The sequence below is a fragment of the Paralichthys olivaceus genome, chromosome 2, assembly GCF_024713975.1.
Source record: "Paralichthys olivaceus isolate ysfri-2021 chromosome 2, ASM2471397v2, whole genome shotgun sequence".
Lineage (NCBI taxonomy): Eukaryota > Metazoa > Chordata > Actinopteri > Pleuronectiformes > Paralichthyidae > Paralichthys > Paralichthys olivaceus.
Window position 1 is genome coordinate 3,644,071 of NC_091094.1, and position 17,297 is coordinate 3,661,367.

General features: G+C 42.3%; 2 protein-coding genes across 2 annotated transcripts; one reads left to right on the forward strand and one right to left on the reverse strand.

The window, feature by feature from the left end:
* Positions 1-539: 539 nt before the first annotated feature.
* On the forward strand, positions 540-11,166 carry cand2 (cullin-associated and neddylation-dissociated 2 (putative)). Its single transcript, XM_069531770.1, has 24 exons — positions 540-732; positions 1,460-1,603; positions 1,711-1,865; positions 1,996-2,113; positions 2,323-2,380; positions 2,729-2,927; positions 3,107-3,212; positions 3,328-3,470; positions 3,824-4,140; positions 4,369-4,510; positions 4,776-4,894; positions 5,071-5,223; positions 5,295-5,516; positions 5,612-5,818; positions 6,170-6,357; positions 7,297-7,462; positions 7,555-7,695; positions 7,807-7,946; positions 8,485-8,660; positions 8,978-9,073; positions 9,796-9,965; positions 10,051-10,215; positions 10,423-10,530; positions 10,714-11,166. The coding sequence occupies exons 1-24, from the start codon at positions 665-667 to the stop codon at positions 10,936-10,938; spliced, it is 3,726 nt and encodes a 1,241-aa protein (XP_069387871.1). The 5' UTR covers positions 540-664; the 3' UTR covers positions 10,939-11,166.
* A 244-nt stretch (positions 11,167-11,410) lies between these two features.
* LOC138411439 (uncharacterized) lies at positions 11,411-16,033 on the reverse strand. The gene is made up of 7 exons (XM_069531774.1): positions 15,830-16,033; positions 14,662-14,913; positions 13,856-14,188; positions 13,414-13,455; positions 13,145-13,237; positions 12,790-12,845; positions 11,411-12,644 (listed from the first exon to the last, which is right to left on the reverse strand). Exons 1-7 carry the CDS (start codon positions 15,876-15,878, stop codon positions 12,537-12,539), a joined length of 933 nt encoding a protein of 310 aa, XP_069387875.1. The 5' UTR covers positions 15,879-16,033; the 3' UTR covers positions 11,411-12,536.
* Positions 16,034-17,297: the final 1,264 nt, after the last annotated feature.

Below are 17,297 nucleotides of genomic sequence, written 5' to 3' on the forward strand. Positions count from 1 at the left end.
GTTTCTCTGTTCACGCTCCATTGCTCTGTATGCTTATCTTACCGGTCTGCGGTTTATTATTATGGTGAATTTAGATTTCTGTGTGGAAATGAAAACCTAATTTAAACTGATTTGACCGTTTTGAACCTTGATTTTAACCAAATGTTTGCTCATATTCTGACACTGGCACCACTACATGAATGCTGAAGTCACATTTACGAGTTCCACTTTAAAATGAACACGTGAAACAGTTAGCGGATCCTTGTGATACTGAGTGATGACAAGTTCTGAAGCATCTTTTTTCCCCCTATGATTTCAAAGAGTATTTATGGACATGTATTCACTGTGGACATGAAAGATGATGATATAACTGCAGAGTTTAAATCCCACTTGTGAAGACTTGACTCAGTTATGTAACTTTGGAAACTTCCTCCTGTTTGGTAAAATTCACTCACGCACATTTTATTTCCCACCTCCTTGTTTCCGTCCACACGGTGGCGCTATAAACCCTTGTCCCTTCCGTCTATTTTTATCTGGAGTCTCCCGGTATCAGGTTCCTCTCCCCGGGCTCTGATCCTCTGTCCCCTGCCTCTGAAGCCTCCTCTGTCGCCATGTTGTCAGCTTGAATCTGTTGCTCCGCTTTGATTTAGTTTGATTTCTTATTATAAAACAGAAAAAACTGAAGATGTCGAATGTTTCTTATCACGTGTCCAACCTGTTGGAGAAAATGACGTCAACTGACAAAGACTTTAGGTAAGAAACCGTGTGTGTGTGTGTGTGGGTGTGTGTGTGTGTGTGTGTGTGTGTGTGTGTGTGTGTGTGTTTATGTGTGTGTCTGTGTCTGACAGTGAGATGACACTTTTTACTCCTGACTCTTTTAATCACTCCTGTTGTCATTTTACTACAAATAACTCATTATAACTTTTCCCCTTTATTTATTTTAAAACAAATGTATGTTTCTGTCATTTTACTACAAAGAAAACTTCTGTCTAGTTTTTAAATTTCTATATCTCAGTTCAATTCTATTTCATTTCAGGTGATTCAGTGATGCAGCTAGTAATAATAATAATAATAGTCATTTTTAACATGTGTGTTGTAATTCTAATGCTACTGTGTTGTTTTAGTTCCTTTTAATCCTTTTCATAATACGTTTGCTTTCAAATTAATTGTATATGGGACATTTTTTAACTCGGTTCCCTAGTTTATGAAGACTAATATAAATAAATAATGCCATAGAAGCCAGTAGCCAGTCAGATTTACAGATTTATTTTTTTTATTTTGCCATGTATTTTGTGAAGCACTTTGGAACCTTGTTTAGATAAGTGCTGTATAAATAAAGTTATTATTATCATCATGATCCTGATTGCTTTTATTAAACACTTCTGTTTGTGTGGTCGGACGTTTGAGTGTCAAAACAGCACATCTGTTTACCCTCAACTCATCCATCCCTGTGTGTGTGTGTGTGTGTGTGTGTCTCCAGGTTCATGGCCACTAACGACCTGATGCTGGAGCTGCAGAAGGACAGCATTAAACTGGACGAGGACAGTGAGAGGAAGGTGGTGACGATGCTGCTCAAACTGCTGGAGGACAAGAACGGAGAGGTGCAGAACCTGGCAGTGAAATGGTAAAAATGTATTTACATTTATTGTGACTTCAATTTTTTATTCCAGCTATGTCATAACAGGACACAAGCGATGAATGAAGTTCATCGTAGGTGCGTTTGATTTTCAGCCTGGCCCCTCTGGTGGGTAAAGTGAAGGAGCCTCAGGTGGAGACGATGGTGGACACTCTGTGCTCCAACATGCTGTCGGACAAGGAGCAGCTCAGAGACATTTCCAGCATGGGACTGAAGACGGTGATCGCTGAGCTGCCGCTGTCGTCGACGGGTGAGGACTCAAACCGACCAATCACAATCCTCTCATCCTTCACCTGGATGTTTAAATTCACAAACCAACATTTCGTCCGTCACTTGACTTTTGAAATCAGCCTCCAGCCTCTTGTTGTGTGTGTTTCCAGGTTTGACGACCACTGTTTGTAAGAAGATCACCTCGCAGCTGATCGGGGCCATGGGGAAACAGGAAGACGTGTCGGTTCAGTTAGAGGCTCTGGACATCCTGTCGGACATGTTGGGAAGGTAACGATTAAACTCTTTCTCCGTCGTAACAGCCGGAGATCCTCAGTCTTTTTCGTTTTTAGTGGATCTCTTTACAAACACTTCCGCAGGTCCTACATTCAGTCAGACTCTACAACATTATAAATGAAAAAACAAACCCCTGAAATGTAAATAATAAATATATATCTCTCTCAGATTGAATGTAAAGTTTGTTTTTATTTTTCCTCCAGGCTGAGCGGTGCTCTGGTGAGTTTTCACAGCTCTCTACTGTCCAGCCTCCTCCCTCAGGTAAGAAATCCTCAGACTGTAACTTCATGTGTGAACAAGGTTTAATTTATCTCCTCTAATAACGGCAATAATAATATTGACTGAAAATTCCCAGTGTTGATCACCACCTGTAAAAATTTAACATATTTAAAAATCAAGCATGATCTGGAATCCACGTTCCTTCTTGTTGAAACACTTCTTAACATCTTAACTTTTCTTTTGTTGTTTGTGTCTTCGCTCTTCTCAGAGTCATCCTCAGTTGTTTCATCATATTATTTTTGTCTTGTTGATTTTATTTTGTCATTCATCGCTCGCTCCCTCCATCCTTCCACCTCCCTCTCCTTGAACTCCTTCGTTACCCATCGTCAGTTGACCAGTCCCAGGATGGCGGTCAGGAAGCGCTCCATCTTGGCCCTGGGTCACCTGGTGCCCTGCTGCAGCCCCGCCCTCTTCTCCCAGCTCACAGAGCACCTGCTGACGGAGCTGAACAAGGCTCCGCCCACCTCAGTGACCAGGACGTACATCCAGTGCCTGGCAACCATCAGTCGTCAGGGCGGCCATCGAGTCGGTGAGACGTGATCCTGCATGTGAGAGAACATCGGTTTAACATGTCATACTCATGTTTACTGGAAACCTACGTGTAGTAGTATTTGTTGACACACAAAGACAAATAAACTAAATACACTGGATATTGTACTGTGTGTGTGTGTGTGTGTGTGTGTGTGTGTGTGTGTGTGTGCTCTTCAGGTGAACATTTAGAGAAACTGATCCCCATGGTTGTTAAGTTCACCGGCGTGGAGGATGACGAGCTGAGAGAGTATTGTTTCCAGGCCTTTGAAGCCTTTATACGCAGGTAGACACACACACACACACACAGACACACACACACACACACACACACACACACACACACACACACACACACACTTGTTTCCCTCCTTATTACCTGAATCTCCCCTGATCTCCAGGTGTCCAAAGGAGATGTCCCCCCACATTGCCACAGTGACTAAGCTTTGTCTTCAGTTCATGACCTTTGACCCGAACTACAACTATGACGACGATGAGCAGGACGAGGAAGACAGCATGGACATCGAGGACGGACTCGACGAAGGTCTGTGTGAAAACCTCTGTTTTCTCTTCCCATCGTGTAGTGGAGCCGCCCACGCATACGCTCGACCAATCAGGCGTCCAGCTGTCAATCATGATGATTGTATCACCAAATAACTATGATAATATAATAATATAATAATAATATAATAATAATAACAACTAATTCAAACCAAACATGAACACAGACAGAATCTTTTGAAAAATGTATTGAACATGTACTTTGTTGTTTTAGTTTTGTCCATGTCCCATTTGCTAACATGGAGAAGGTGGAGTTTATGCAGCCAGACACAAGGGCAAGATCAAGATGCTTCTTTATTTCCTGTCTATTGTCTGTCATCTCGTGGCTCCGTCCAGAATCAGACGACGAGTACAGTGACGACGACGACATGAGCTGGAAGGTGCGACGCTCGTCCATCAAGTGTCTGGAGGCGTTGATCAGCTCGCGCCGGGACCTCCTCCTTTCCTTCTACTCCTCCATCTGCCCGGCTCTGCTCGCCCGCTTCAAGGAGCGCGAGGAGAACGTGCGGGCGGACGTCTTCGCCGCCTTTTCAACACTGCTGAGACAAACACGAGTGGGATCGAGTCCCCGCGGCCTCGTCGGGGCCTCTTCAGATCCAGGGTCGAGTAAGGCAGAGGAGGAGGAGCCGGCGGTGGCAGTGCTGAAGAAACAGGTAGAGAAAGATTCACGACCGGCGCTGATTCAATAATGTACATTTATAGGATGTCGAGGTTTAAAGAAGAGACATGTTGGACCAGAACTCAATGGTTGACTGTAAGTAAAAATGGACGTGTACTCCGGAAAGTGAAGCCAATGCAGAAGTGCCTGATACCTGTATTCTCTGTGTGTGTGTGTGTGTGTGTGTGTGTGTGTGTGTGTGTGTGTGTGTGTGTGTGTGCAGGTGCCTCTGATAGTGAAGACTCTCCACAGGCAGCTGAAGGAGAAGAGCATTAAATCTCGACAGGGCTGCTTCGGTCTTCTCACCAAGCTCAGTCACACTGTACCTGGAGCCCTAGAACAACACATACCTGCTCTAATACCAGGTACACACACACACACACACGCACACACACACACACTAGACGCACACACACTCTCTCTCCCCGTTCCTGCTATTATTTTTTCCTTATTGCTCTTAAGGCTCATTTATGCTCGAAGTTGCAAATGCAGCATAAATAAACCTTTTCATCTTAAGTTTCTCTTTCCTCTTCTCTCTTCTTAATTCCACCCTTTCCACTTTCTTTCTTTCAATTATTATTATTATTCTCTCTTCCTCTCCCTCCCTCATTCCTTCCTCCTCGCCTCCAGGTATAGTCTTCTCCCTGACAGACAAGTCCACGTCCTCCACCATGAGGATCGATGCTCTCTCCTTCTTCCACGTCCTCCTCCTCTCTCACCCTCCTCAAGCCTTTCAGCCCCACATGCAGGTTCTGTCCATTTGTTCCAGGACATAATGAAATCCAACTAAATTACACTCACGCAACCTTTTCTGACTAAAGAAATCAGGAGATGACAAGATTTTAAAAAAACAATGGAAACAGCTCATCTGTTCCTCTCCGTGGTTTTTATTTTAATAGACACGCCTCCAATGTCCTCTCTGCAGGTGCTGCTGCCCCCGGTGGTGGCATGTGTAGAAGACACTTTCTACAAGATCACGTCGGAGGCTCTGCTGGTCACTCAGCAGCTGGTCAGAGTGATGAGGCCGCACGGACAGAACACCGCCGCAGGGTTCGATGCCAAACCGTTTGTCAGAGAGGTACGAGGGCTCAGGTTCCACCGGGCTGCTTCCTCTTATTCTTTATTCTTATTCTTAGTCTTTATTCTTAGGTGTTTTCTGTGACGCTGAAGAGGCTCCAAGCGACAGACATCGACCAGGAAGTGAAAGAGAGGGCTATTTCCTGTATGGGTCACATGGTGTGTCACCTTGGCGACCACCTGGCGGCAGAGCTGCAGGGCGTTCTGGTGATTTTTCTGGAGAGGTTAAAGAATGAGATCACAAGACTGACGGCAGTTCGCACCATCACCCTTATCGCCGCATCTCCGATAAAGGTAGAATTAATTAAAAGACATTTTTTATTAGATTTTCATGATTTTCATTGAGGTTGAGCTGGAATAATGAAGTAACTTTCCTCCCTGTGCTCCAGGTCAACTTGTCGTCCATCCTGCCAGAGGCCCTGTCGGTGTTGGGGTCGTTTCTGAGGAAGAACCAGCGGACGCTGAAGCTCGGCTCGCTGGCCTGTCTCACTGCGCTGGTGACTCATCACGCCGCCAGCATCAAACCTGCAGCTCTGGAGCCGGTTCTGAGTGAACTTCCTGCTCTGGTGGATGAGGGCGACATGCATGTGTCCCAGGTCGGAAGAAAAACACGGAAACAATCTGAACTCAACAACACACACTGATGCTAAGAATTACACAGAGGACTGATTTGTCTAAATTACGCCCTCTGATCTGGACCCACACCAAAATGTTATAAGTTCTTCACTGACCCATATTTTATCATTCTTCTAAGTTGAATGGAAATTCATGTAGTTTCTGTGTAAGAAACTTCAGACGACTGAAAAACAACCTCTTTAGCAGAAGTATTATTTCCCTGATTTCCATATAATCTTGATGACCCTTGAAGTTTTCTGTTTCCTAAAGTGCTTTGATAATAATTTGAATATAATATATTAACAGTGTTAAGTAGAATTGTCTCTGTTCAGGTATCCATCACCTTGCTGACCTGCATGGCCCGAGCCTGTCCATCCTCTCTGGCTAAGATCAGCTCCTCCGTGCTGCCGGGCGTCTTCAGGCTAGTCCACTCTCCTCTCCTGCAGGGCGGCGCTCTTGCAGCCATACTGGACTTTATCCAGGCGCTGGTTCTGTCCAAAACCAGCAACATGGGCTACAGGTACGACAGGAAGAGTCCGACCAGTTTACACCCGAATAGAACATTAGATCAGTTTTCTGGTGGGGAAGTGTTTTCGATCTGATGATGATCTTTAATGTTTGTGGTTCTTTTGTTTTATAGCTGATCTGAGATGACGTCTGATGTGTTTGAACAGATGTTGCAGAGAGAAAGTTTTTTCATGTGTAAGAATTAAAAATTGCAAGTGTGCAAAAATCCAGTCTTTCCCCTCAGGCTAGTAAATAAATTATTAAAGACAGGAACATTTTCCAAATCCGACCTCACTGATTAGAAGTTAATTTTGAGAGAATAGCAGATCTGTTTCAGCTCATTAATCAAATCTCAAGTTTGTAAAAGTAGTTTATTCATATCCAGCTGATTACAAATTGATCCATACAGATGAACTCTAGAGACAGAGTTACTGTTTCAGTCTGTGAATACATTTATAATCTGTTTTCACTGAAGCAGCTGTTACATCTGAGAGAAAAAAAGAAACCTCATCATGGTGTCTGGTGCGAATCCCGGGTCGCCTCGAGTCTTTCTGTATTGAGTTTGCCTGTTCTTCTCGTGTCTGTGAGGCTTTTCTCCAGCTTCCTCCCACAGTCCAAAGACGTGCAGGTTGGGGTTTGGTTAACTGGAGACTCTAAATTGTCCAAAGGTGTGATCATGAATGTCAGTTTGGGGCAGACACAGTTGTGGATGCTTTGACCTTGCACACATTTTTAAAATGTTAAAGTTTGAGTTCCTGAGAGTCACAAAAAAAAAAAAAAACTTAAACTGAAATTTTGTGAGAAAATTGTGTTGATGTTTGCTACTCTGTTTGTTTCATACTTTTAGCGATTTGTACATTAGAACTTTAATATAATAATAATTATTGTTATAATTTTTGTATAAGATATTCCACCTCCTCCTCTTCTCCTCTTCTCCTCTCCTCTCCTCCAGTCAGTTGCTGAGGTCTCTCACTGAGCCGTTTCACAGCTCTCCCTCCTCTGCAGACGGAGGCATCATCCACAGACAGTCCTTCCACTCTGTCGCTCGCTGTGTGGCTGCTCTGACCTCCGCCTGCCCCAAGGAGACACCGGGCACCGTGTCCGGCCTCATCCAGGAGGTTCGTCAGTCACGGCTCCTCCTCGGACTCTGGTCTTCTCCGCTCCGTCTCTGTTGTTTCTGCTCAGTTTTCAGTTATTTCCTTCTCCTCAGGTGAAGAATCCTGGTTCTCCTGAGTCTGCTCGTGTCCTGGCTCTGCTGAGTCTCGGCGAGGTGGGGAGGAGCGGCAGTCTGGGAGGAAGTAAGGAGGTGCAGGGAGTCATCCTGCAGGCCTTCACCTCCATCAGTGAGGAGGTCAGACACACTCCACAGGGTTTCCAGCTCTGCATGGATTAGTTTCAACTGGTACAAATAACCTTGTGTATACAACATAAAAGATGATTAATGGTCGGATCATCATTTCAGGTGAAGACAGCAGCCTCCTGTGCTTTAGGCAGCATGGCAGTCGGCAGCCTGAACGACTACCTGCCCTTCCTCCTGAAGGAGATTTCCACTCAGCCGCGGAGACAATACCTGCTGCTGCACTCGCTCAAGGAAGTCATCAGGTGTGTGTCTTCATGCTTGTGTTTCTTTTCTCCTTTTCACACCTGATGATTCCCTGCCTTTTCAAATCTGTCCTCATGAATCAACACACCTGAGCAGCAGGTAGTTTATTTAAATGTGAACGGTGGTGTGTTGAACATTGACGTTGCATCTGCAGCGTGTATAAAATGCTCTTGACGTCTTTTATAGCAGCTTCTAACATCTTCAGTTGATGTGCAACAGCAGCTGCAGAGAACTTTACAATCCACTGGTTCACTGTCTCTTTAATACGGCAGAGTTTATATACACGTCTCTGCTGATTGGACAACTCCTCTGACACACCCACCAAATGAGAGGAAACGAACTTCGAAGCTCATTTACCAACATTAAGAGCAAACATGACGTTCCGCTGAGTGAATAGTGGACCTGTTACATTTGTGAATTTGTTTTCCTTAATTTCTTTATCATTGTTAAGTTGATCAAATAAATGTATTTTGTCATGAAACTCTTTCTAATTGGTTAATGTCTGTGTTCAGTCACTCTCTCTCTCTTTCTGTCCAGTGCCTGTCCAACCTCTAGTCTCTCGCCCCATGTGGAGTCTATCTGGGCTTTGCTGATTCAGAACTGCGAGTGTCAGGAGGAGGGGACCAGGAACCTGGTGGCCGAGTGTCTGGGGAAACTGACGTTAGTCGACCCTGCACAACTGTTACCACGTCTGAAACAGCAACTTAAAGCTGGTACGAAGTGTGAGGGATGAAATATTTAACTTGTCCCACAATCTAAAGATGAATATATCTCCCATATGTCTGTCTCCATTTCTTCCCACTATACAAAAATGAAACCATGAAATCAGCCTCTAGTGGGGGATCCAGATGTTTTGGCTTCACTTTCACTTTCACAATCTTTATTTACATTCTATAGTTTGTCCATTCATCCCATACTTTGTTTGCAGTTTTTAAGGAATACGAGCACCAAAGAAAATCAAAAGTTATCGTTCGTTTTCTGTGGTTCTGTTCAAGTTCAAATGAACAACTCTTTACTTGCCCCCTCACAGGTTCGGCTCTGGCTCGCAGCACAGTGGTGACAGCGATCAAGTTCACTATTGTTGACCAACCTGCTCCCATAGATTCACTGCTGAAAGACTGCATAGGTGAGTTTCCTTTTACTGTGGACAAACCTCTACAAATAGATTTTTCATGGGAATATACAGAATCTGTAGGTGAAGATTTCACGGCTGGAAGCCTCTTGTTCTCTAGTCACGCTTGAGCTTTGGTCGCCCACATGTAGACAATCTGTGTGGAGAGAGAAAGAGGTGGAGCACATTGACTGAAATGTGTTTTAATTAACTGAAATTGAAACTAGTTGGACTTTAAACGGTGAACGGATGAACGTTGCCCTCAGAGGCTAATTTGTCATCAGATGATAGTCGATAAACTCAGAGATTGAAGACAAACCTAAACCTAATCCTAATTCTGAGAGTTAGAACTGACTGCCACAGTTATTCTGACTTTTGGCAGCACCAAAGAAATCCTGCCTGCGTCGTCGGGGAGTGGAAACATCCACAATATTTTTTTAAAGGTAGTTTTTTGACATTAATACTTTAGAAATCAACAGTCAAACATTAAAGTAGGAAACAGGACAATAAAGTGGGGAAGACATGCAACAAATGGTCGAACCTTAACCTGCGGCTACTGAGGGAGGACTCAAACCTCCGTACATGGCCTCAACGTCCATTAAGGTTTTACCATCCTCAGCAGGCAGGCAGAACTTAGCCTACCCTGCTCTTTAGGAGTGCAGCCTTATGTAAAACTTAATACTCACACACATCATGTCTGTTTGTTTACTGTGACACCGTCTCTCTTCGTCTGGCAGGCGACTTCCTAAAGATGCTGCAGGATAAGGACCTCAACGTGCGTCGCGTGGCTTTGGTGATGTTCAACTCCGCAGCTCATAACAAACCGTCCCTGATCCGCGGCCTGCTGGGAACAGTGCTGCCTCACCTCTACAAGGAGACGCAGATCAAGAAGGACCTCATCAGAGAAGTGGGTTGTCTGGTTGGGAAGCTGAGGAAGCTGTTTACAGGGATTCTCTGTTAATGCAGGCATTTTAAATGATTGCTCCCTGCAGGTGGAGATGGGTCCGTTCAAACACACGGTGGACGATGGTCTGGATGTGCGCAAAGCGGCGTTTGAGTGTATGTACACTCTGCTGGACAGCTGCCTGGAGGGGCTGGACGTCCTGCAGTTTCTGGATCATGTTGAAGAAGGACTCAAAGACCACTATGATATCAGGGTGGGTAGAAAAGACGTCTGCTGCTGGTGGAGTATGAGCAAAAAAACTTGACATTTTGGTTTTTCCAGGAGGAAAAAACGGTTATAACATAGTAGATGGCGCTGTCACCCAATGTTATAGGTTCCTGTTAAGTGATGGTGAGTGATGAGTCGAGAGTTGATTATTAATCTCTAGAATTCATAAGAGTGTGTGTGTGTGTGTGTGTAGATGCTGACCTTCCTGATGTTGGCCAGACTCGCGTCTCTGTGTCCTGCTGCTGTTCTTCAACGACTGGACCGACTGGTGGAGCCACTTAAAGCTACCTGCACAACCAAGGTACACACACACATGACTGTACAGCTATCTTAGTGAGGACACTCATTGGCATAATGCATTCCCCAGCCTCCTCTAAAAGCTGAAACTGGTCCTCACAAAGACAGCTGTACAAACACACACACCCACCGACACCAAGTCCATAGGTGTTTTTTTTCCTCGTCTGTAACGTGGCGCCCCCTGCAGGTGAAGGCTGGTTCTGTGAAGCAGGAGTTTGAGAAGCAGGAGGAGCTGCGGCGCTCGGCCATGCGCGCTGTCGCCGCCCTGCTGGCCGTGCCAGACGTGGAAAGAAGCCCCAGCATGGCCGACTTTGCCAACCAGATCAGAACCAACGCTGACATGGCTTCTATTTACCAGAGCGTCCAGGGAGGGGAGGGTGGGAGCGGAGCCGAGAGCATGGACATGAGCTAGACTCCGGATGATGTTTCATTATGATGTGATTTTTTCATAGACAGAGTTTAGATACAGTAGATAAAACACAAATCACTGTTTAAATGTATATTTTCCAACATACTTGTAAGTATAAAAATACATTTTATGACGGACATGTGGTAAATATGCAAAACTTCATGTTATGTCTTCTTGCACTTTAATTTATTTAATCTGGAATAAAGTGGAGTTAACTCTCTGAACACCTCAGTGCAGTTTGTCTGCTTTTATTTCATCAACAAAGTTCTGTAGAGGAACAACAGATTCAGCTCATTGTGTTTAATTAGTTTCACCTTTTCAGTCTCTGCCTGTTGCTGCTGGTTTTCTGCAGCACTTCCCACTGAAGTAACACAAGTAGAGACCTTTTATATTCATTTTAATTTAATTTATATTTTAAAGAAGAGAAAAATACAGTAGATCTTAAACTGTGAAAGATCTGAAGAAACCAGGACCACTACTGCTGTCTGTGCAGAAGAGGATGTTTGGATCTGGACACGTCTTCACATGGATTTCAGATAAGTTTAATAAAATTATGAGAGTCTAATAAAACTAAAACAACATATTTATTTGTTGTTAAAGTTTATTCATGTCATATCTGTAAAATATACAGTGAAACAAAGGTGTGATTCTGAAGACCTGTGTGAGCACACAAACAGTTAAAAGTTCTTATGTTTATTTCAGAGATGGAGAATTTTTACTAACGTCATGATTCTCTCACCAAATAGAAGTTTGTATTTAAGTTTGTATGTTCAGTTGATTCATACTTTCAGAGAAAGCACCTGAAAGTACAACAAGCTGAGAATCAGCCTAAGAAACTTTCTGAAACCAAAACCCTGCAGAGCAAATTATAAAAAAAGGAGAAACTTCACCTGCAGGTGTTGATGCATCAGAGGAAAGAAACACAACAGAATAAAAGATGGTGTCAAGAGAAAAATTCCATCAGCAGAAAATTGTCACACAGGAAGAGACATGTTTTAACAGTTTGTACAAAAAAAAGAGCTAATGACACTTTAACTGAGCTGTTTTCACAACGATACAACTGATTATGATGCAGCCTTTAAAGCTAAAAACATGATTTTTTTACATTATATATTCTTTCAATCAATATATATATATATTTTTTTTTTAGGTATTTGGAACAAAGACAAACGTACTTTGAACACTACAATGACAATCATGCAATAACAGACACATGGAGAACAGATATTTGAGATGAGTTGTTGAGTCGTCAGTAGATCTTCTCCTTCCTTTCATACAATATTCTAATGAAATATTTACAACCTAAACTTCTACCTCTCCTGTGTATTTACAACCAACCAACGACATCCAATAAGCATGGACGCAGCATATCCACTTCTTCTTCTTAATGTACAAAAATTAAGCCCAAACATTGATACGGGCGCTGCCATCACGCTCAGAATGGATGAAGCAAATGACACAAGCACATAAAAACCAGGGTCCGAACACTCGGGCTGCAGATGTTGTAGATTTCATATTTTCTTCTCAGGGCTGATGTTTCCTGGCTGCTTGCTTGTAGACTGTCGAGTACAGACGAACCTCTGCAGCTCTGGGCTGTTGAATCACAGTAGAGTCTGTCGGACTTTGACAAACGTCACTGTAGAGTATTCGCAGGAGGAGGAGCTGGTTCTGGGGAACAGAGCCTCGCCACCAGCTCTGTCAGAGCCATTCTGATGGTTGATGGTGGCGTAAATCGGTGAGGAAAAGTGGTTTGAGGTGTCAGGGTTCCAGAGAGGATGAGAAACACATTAATAACAAGCACAGTGTAAACAGTATGAACCATCCACAACTACACACAGACATTTATACACCAACCTCTCTGTCCTGCTGTGCTGCTGCTTCATTTCTTCTGCTGTCTGAGCGAGAAAGTCCTGAAGGATGAGAACAAAGAAGAGATAAAACCAGCAAACTGAGACTCGATGGCTTCTCTATTTATCTCATTCACAACTAGAGACAAGGAAAAAAGAAACCATTTAAACTCCCGCCACGACTCAGGAGCAGAAACAATCAACTTCCAGACATGAAAGTGTCACGTCTACTCATCACTGTTGTAGTACTGTATGTCTACTGTGTCATTTGTGCAGGATAAAGACGTGTGAATGTGGTTTTGTGTGTCTGTGAGTGTGAATGTGTTAGTGTGTGTTCTGTGAACTGATAAAGATTCTCTTACGTATACGTTTGGTGACTGGGATGAGAATCAGCAGCAGAATCACAGAGAACACAATTACAGAGATGATCACAGTGACGAGGACCTTAAATCGTCCTGCAAGATAAAACACAGCAACAAGAAAACACGCAGCAGTCAACACATGTCACTATCATACATGATCATATTTCAATGTGAAACATGTTAACATTTTCCTCTGAATGATTTTGTGCCAGAAGAAGGTTAAGTTTCAGATCTCTCTCTCTCTCTCTCTCTCTCTCTCTCTCTCTCACCTTGATTCTCAGCCGATGCAGGAGTTGGTGCTGAAGGTTGAACTGAAAGCAAACACACACATTAGGTTTCACAAGAAATTTCAGAAATCCATTTGAAGTCTCATCAAAATTTTTTGGGGGGGAAATCTGTAAAATAGGAACAAACTTCTCATAACACATTTTCAGTGTGTGTGAAATGTTGAAACTTGAGTTTTGAAAGGCGGACGTACACCAGCACATTTCTTTCACAGCTGAGTTTACAACACACTCTTCAGAGATTTGTTAATTATGTCATTCAGCTCTGATCTGAAACACCAGAACTGACGATCTGAACAAGTTTGGATCCTGGAGGAAGAGACATTCCATCAAAACCTTGTCAGGCTTCAAAACCAAGTTTGAATCAGTAATAGTATTAGTAGTATTTACTACATGTATTTGTGTCTCTAAGATTAAAACAACTCACTTGTAACATTCAGGTGTATTTTTCGCAGTCCAACACGGGTTTTTTTGTCATTTCGGATTTTCAGTCCACACCAGTAGACACCAGCATCCTGCGAGGACACGTCCTTGATGGAAACGTTGAAGCCGCTTGTTGTGATTGTGAGTGAGAACGTCCCGTTTGACCTCTGAGAAGACTGTGTTGATAAAATCTCTTCACAGGTTAAACTATTATCTCTGCAGAAGAACTTGACGTTGGACTCTGAGATTCCTGGATATTCACATGTGAATGTGGTTTCAGCTCCTGTGTACGTAGTCTGATGAAGTGGTTTCTTGCAGACGTGATCTTCTGCAGATACTGAAGGTTGAAGATAACTGAACATTTATCTATATTTATCTGTTTCTGTCACTGAGAGTGAACTTCATGTTTTCACTTCTGCTTTGATAGAATGTCATCACAAAACCATTCACTTTGAATAAGATGCATGCTCTGCAAGATATCTGTTCTTTTAGAACAAATGTTTTATACATAACACATTAGATTTAATCATTTTATCTTAAAGTTCTTAAAGTTCTCCTGAACTCCAAATCATTTAGTCCATTTCTGCCGTTTTGTTTTGACAGACAGGAAATGTTGGACGTATACAGAAACAACATGCAGCCAATTGTCCGAATGGCCGTGAGTCAAAAACAAGGACTTGCCTCTCAGGTTATTTTAGCCCACGTGGTATTCGTCCTAACTCTGGCTCAGATATTTTATTAGCATCATTAAAGATATACTATAAATATTGACTAACAGATTAATACATTGAACATGTCTCCTTCTCTTACCTATTAATTTTAGTTGCACAGGAGCTGTGTTGTGTTGGCAGGTGTAGATCCCAGCATCCCCTTCTTTAAGTGGATTCCCCCAAAATCTGACTCCTTTTGTATTTATATTTTCATATGGGTAAAATCTGCCAAATCTTTCCCACTTGTCATTTCTTGTATTTAATTTAAAAAAAGTTAAATCACCAGAATGGTTACAGGTTAATTCAAACCATCCTCCTGCACATCCCTTCACGACAGTCTCGGCCTCACAGCCTGGAGATCAAACAAAGAGAAGAGTTCACGTCATGTTAGATACTGAAACCATCTCAGAGCTGCTGCTTTAATAATCTCAATCTTTACTGAATCAGGTTCAACGTCATGGAGATTCAAGACATGAGAAAACAGAAAGACTCACAATCCAGCAGCAAACAGAGACAACACAGCTCATAAAAACAATTAATAAAGAATCCTCAGATAATAAAGTTTTAAATCTGTAAGAGTGTGGAGGACGTTAGTTTGTTGGCAGTTTGCAATTTAACTCAATTTAAAAGGGTAAATGGGCAAATAAAGAATATTTACACAAAGACCCTGATTCAGATCCACGACAAAATGTCATGAGCTCTTCCCTGAGAGAAAGTGTATATATCTGTTCTGTAGTTTTACAAATAAATCAACGAACCAACAAACAAAAAACAACCTTAATAATGTTAATATTGGCCAAATCAAAGTTTTTCTACTCTACAGTCCTTGTAAAGCTGCAGGAAACATTTTCAGGATTTCAAATCACCACCACAAGAAGTAATAATATCACAACATCATGATACTATCACACGTGGACATTTTCCCAATTTCACTTTGAATATTTGATCAATATCAACAACGTCCGTCTGCATGTTAAGTTTGAAGAAAGATTCAACATAGTAAAAGTGAAAACAGAAACTCATCCATATGAAAGTTCAGGAAAGAATAAACCCTTTAGTTTACATCTTGTGATCTGTAGCTTTCATCACTGTAATGTTGAACAGAGGAAGCAGAAAATAAACATGTTAAATGTCAGTGACAGTTTTTAGTGTCTGATTCGTGATGATTGTAATTTTATTATGTGCTGCAGTAAAGCTGCTGGGACCCGTGTTACATTTCTTGGTTGTAAGAGTTATGAGTAGAAATGAATCAGTATTAAAGTTTTTACCTGTGATCAGCGAGAGGAGGATCAGAGCCAAACTCTTCATGTTGTTCATCTTGGTTCTGATGTTGAAATGGCTTTTTCTTCAGCGTCTCTTTGAATTTGTGGCTCGTGTCTTCAGCGTGTGAACAGCTGTGTTTCGATATCTTCTTCCCCTTTAGAAATGAATGTCACATATGAAAGTCACACATGTATGTGAGTGTCTCTCCAACGGTTGCTGATCTTGTGTCGCTTGTAATATCTGTAGATACAGGAGATAAAGATGTTAACCCTCTGACAGTCAGGGGGGAGTATAAGCCCCCACATATCAATCAATCAAATTTTATTTGTGTAGCTCATATTCACAAATCACAATTTGTGTCATAGGGTTCAACAAAGGGCTCATTCTAGGGTAAAGAAAACAATTCATACAATTTAGATGAAACACACATTACTAAGAATTGTCATGTCAACTTAATCTCCAGTCTATGACTCACATGCAAGTAAAACTCATCATTATATGTTGTGAAGTAAAAAGTTCAATCGTGACTTCATGTATGAATATTGACTCACTTTGAACCTCCAGCTGTATTTGTCTGATTGAACGCTTGTAATCAGCTGATTTCACACCACACCAGTAGGCGCCACTATACTGTGAGGACACGTCACTGATGGACACATTAAAGCCTCTTTCGATTTTCGTCAGTGTAAACCTTTTGGAGAAAATCTCTGTGCAGTCAAAACCGTTGTCTTTGCAGAAATAACTATCCCTTTCCTTCTTGTCATATTTGCATGTTACGGTGGTTTTAGCCGTTGCGTAAGCGGTTTAATGAATTAGTATTAGTAGAAATGGATCAGTATTGAAGTTTTTACAAACTCTTCATGTTGTTCATCTTGGTTCTGATGTTGAAATGGTTTTTTCTTCAGCGTCTCTTTGAATTTGTGGCTCGTGTCTTCAGCGTGTGAACAGTTGTGTTTCGATATTTTCGACCTTTGGAAGGGGTAGGGTTAGGGTTGTGATTAGTGTTTGCTTTTTGGGTTGTGATTAGGGTTAGGGTTAGGGATGAAAACCTATAGGAGTTCAAGATATTCTTCCATAACTTTTTTTCTGTAGGTCATAGAGACTTGGAAGTTGGTTCCATCTCCACTAATGTGGCTATGCCCGATCCATTGGTACCACCCCCGAGCTTCTACGACCTTTGGAAGGGGTAGGGTTAGGGTTGTGACTAGTGTTTGCTTTTTGGGTTGTGATTAGGGTTAGGGTTAGGGATGAAAACCTATAGGAGTTCAAGATATTCTTCCATAACTTTTTTCTGAAGGTCATAGAAACTTGGAAGTTGGTTCCATCTCCACTAATGTGGCTATGCCCGATCCATTGGGACCATCCCCGAGCTTCTATGACCTTCGGAAATGGTGAAACCACCAAATCTATTAAAAAAAGTACAAGATATTTTTGAATAACTTTTTGTCTGAAAGTCATAGAGACTTGGGCTTT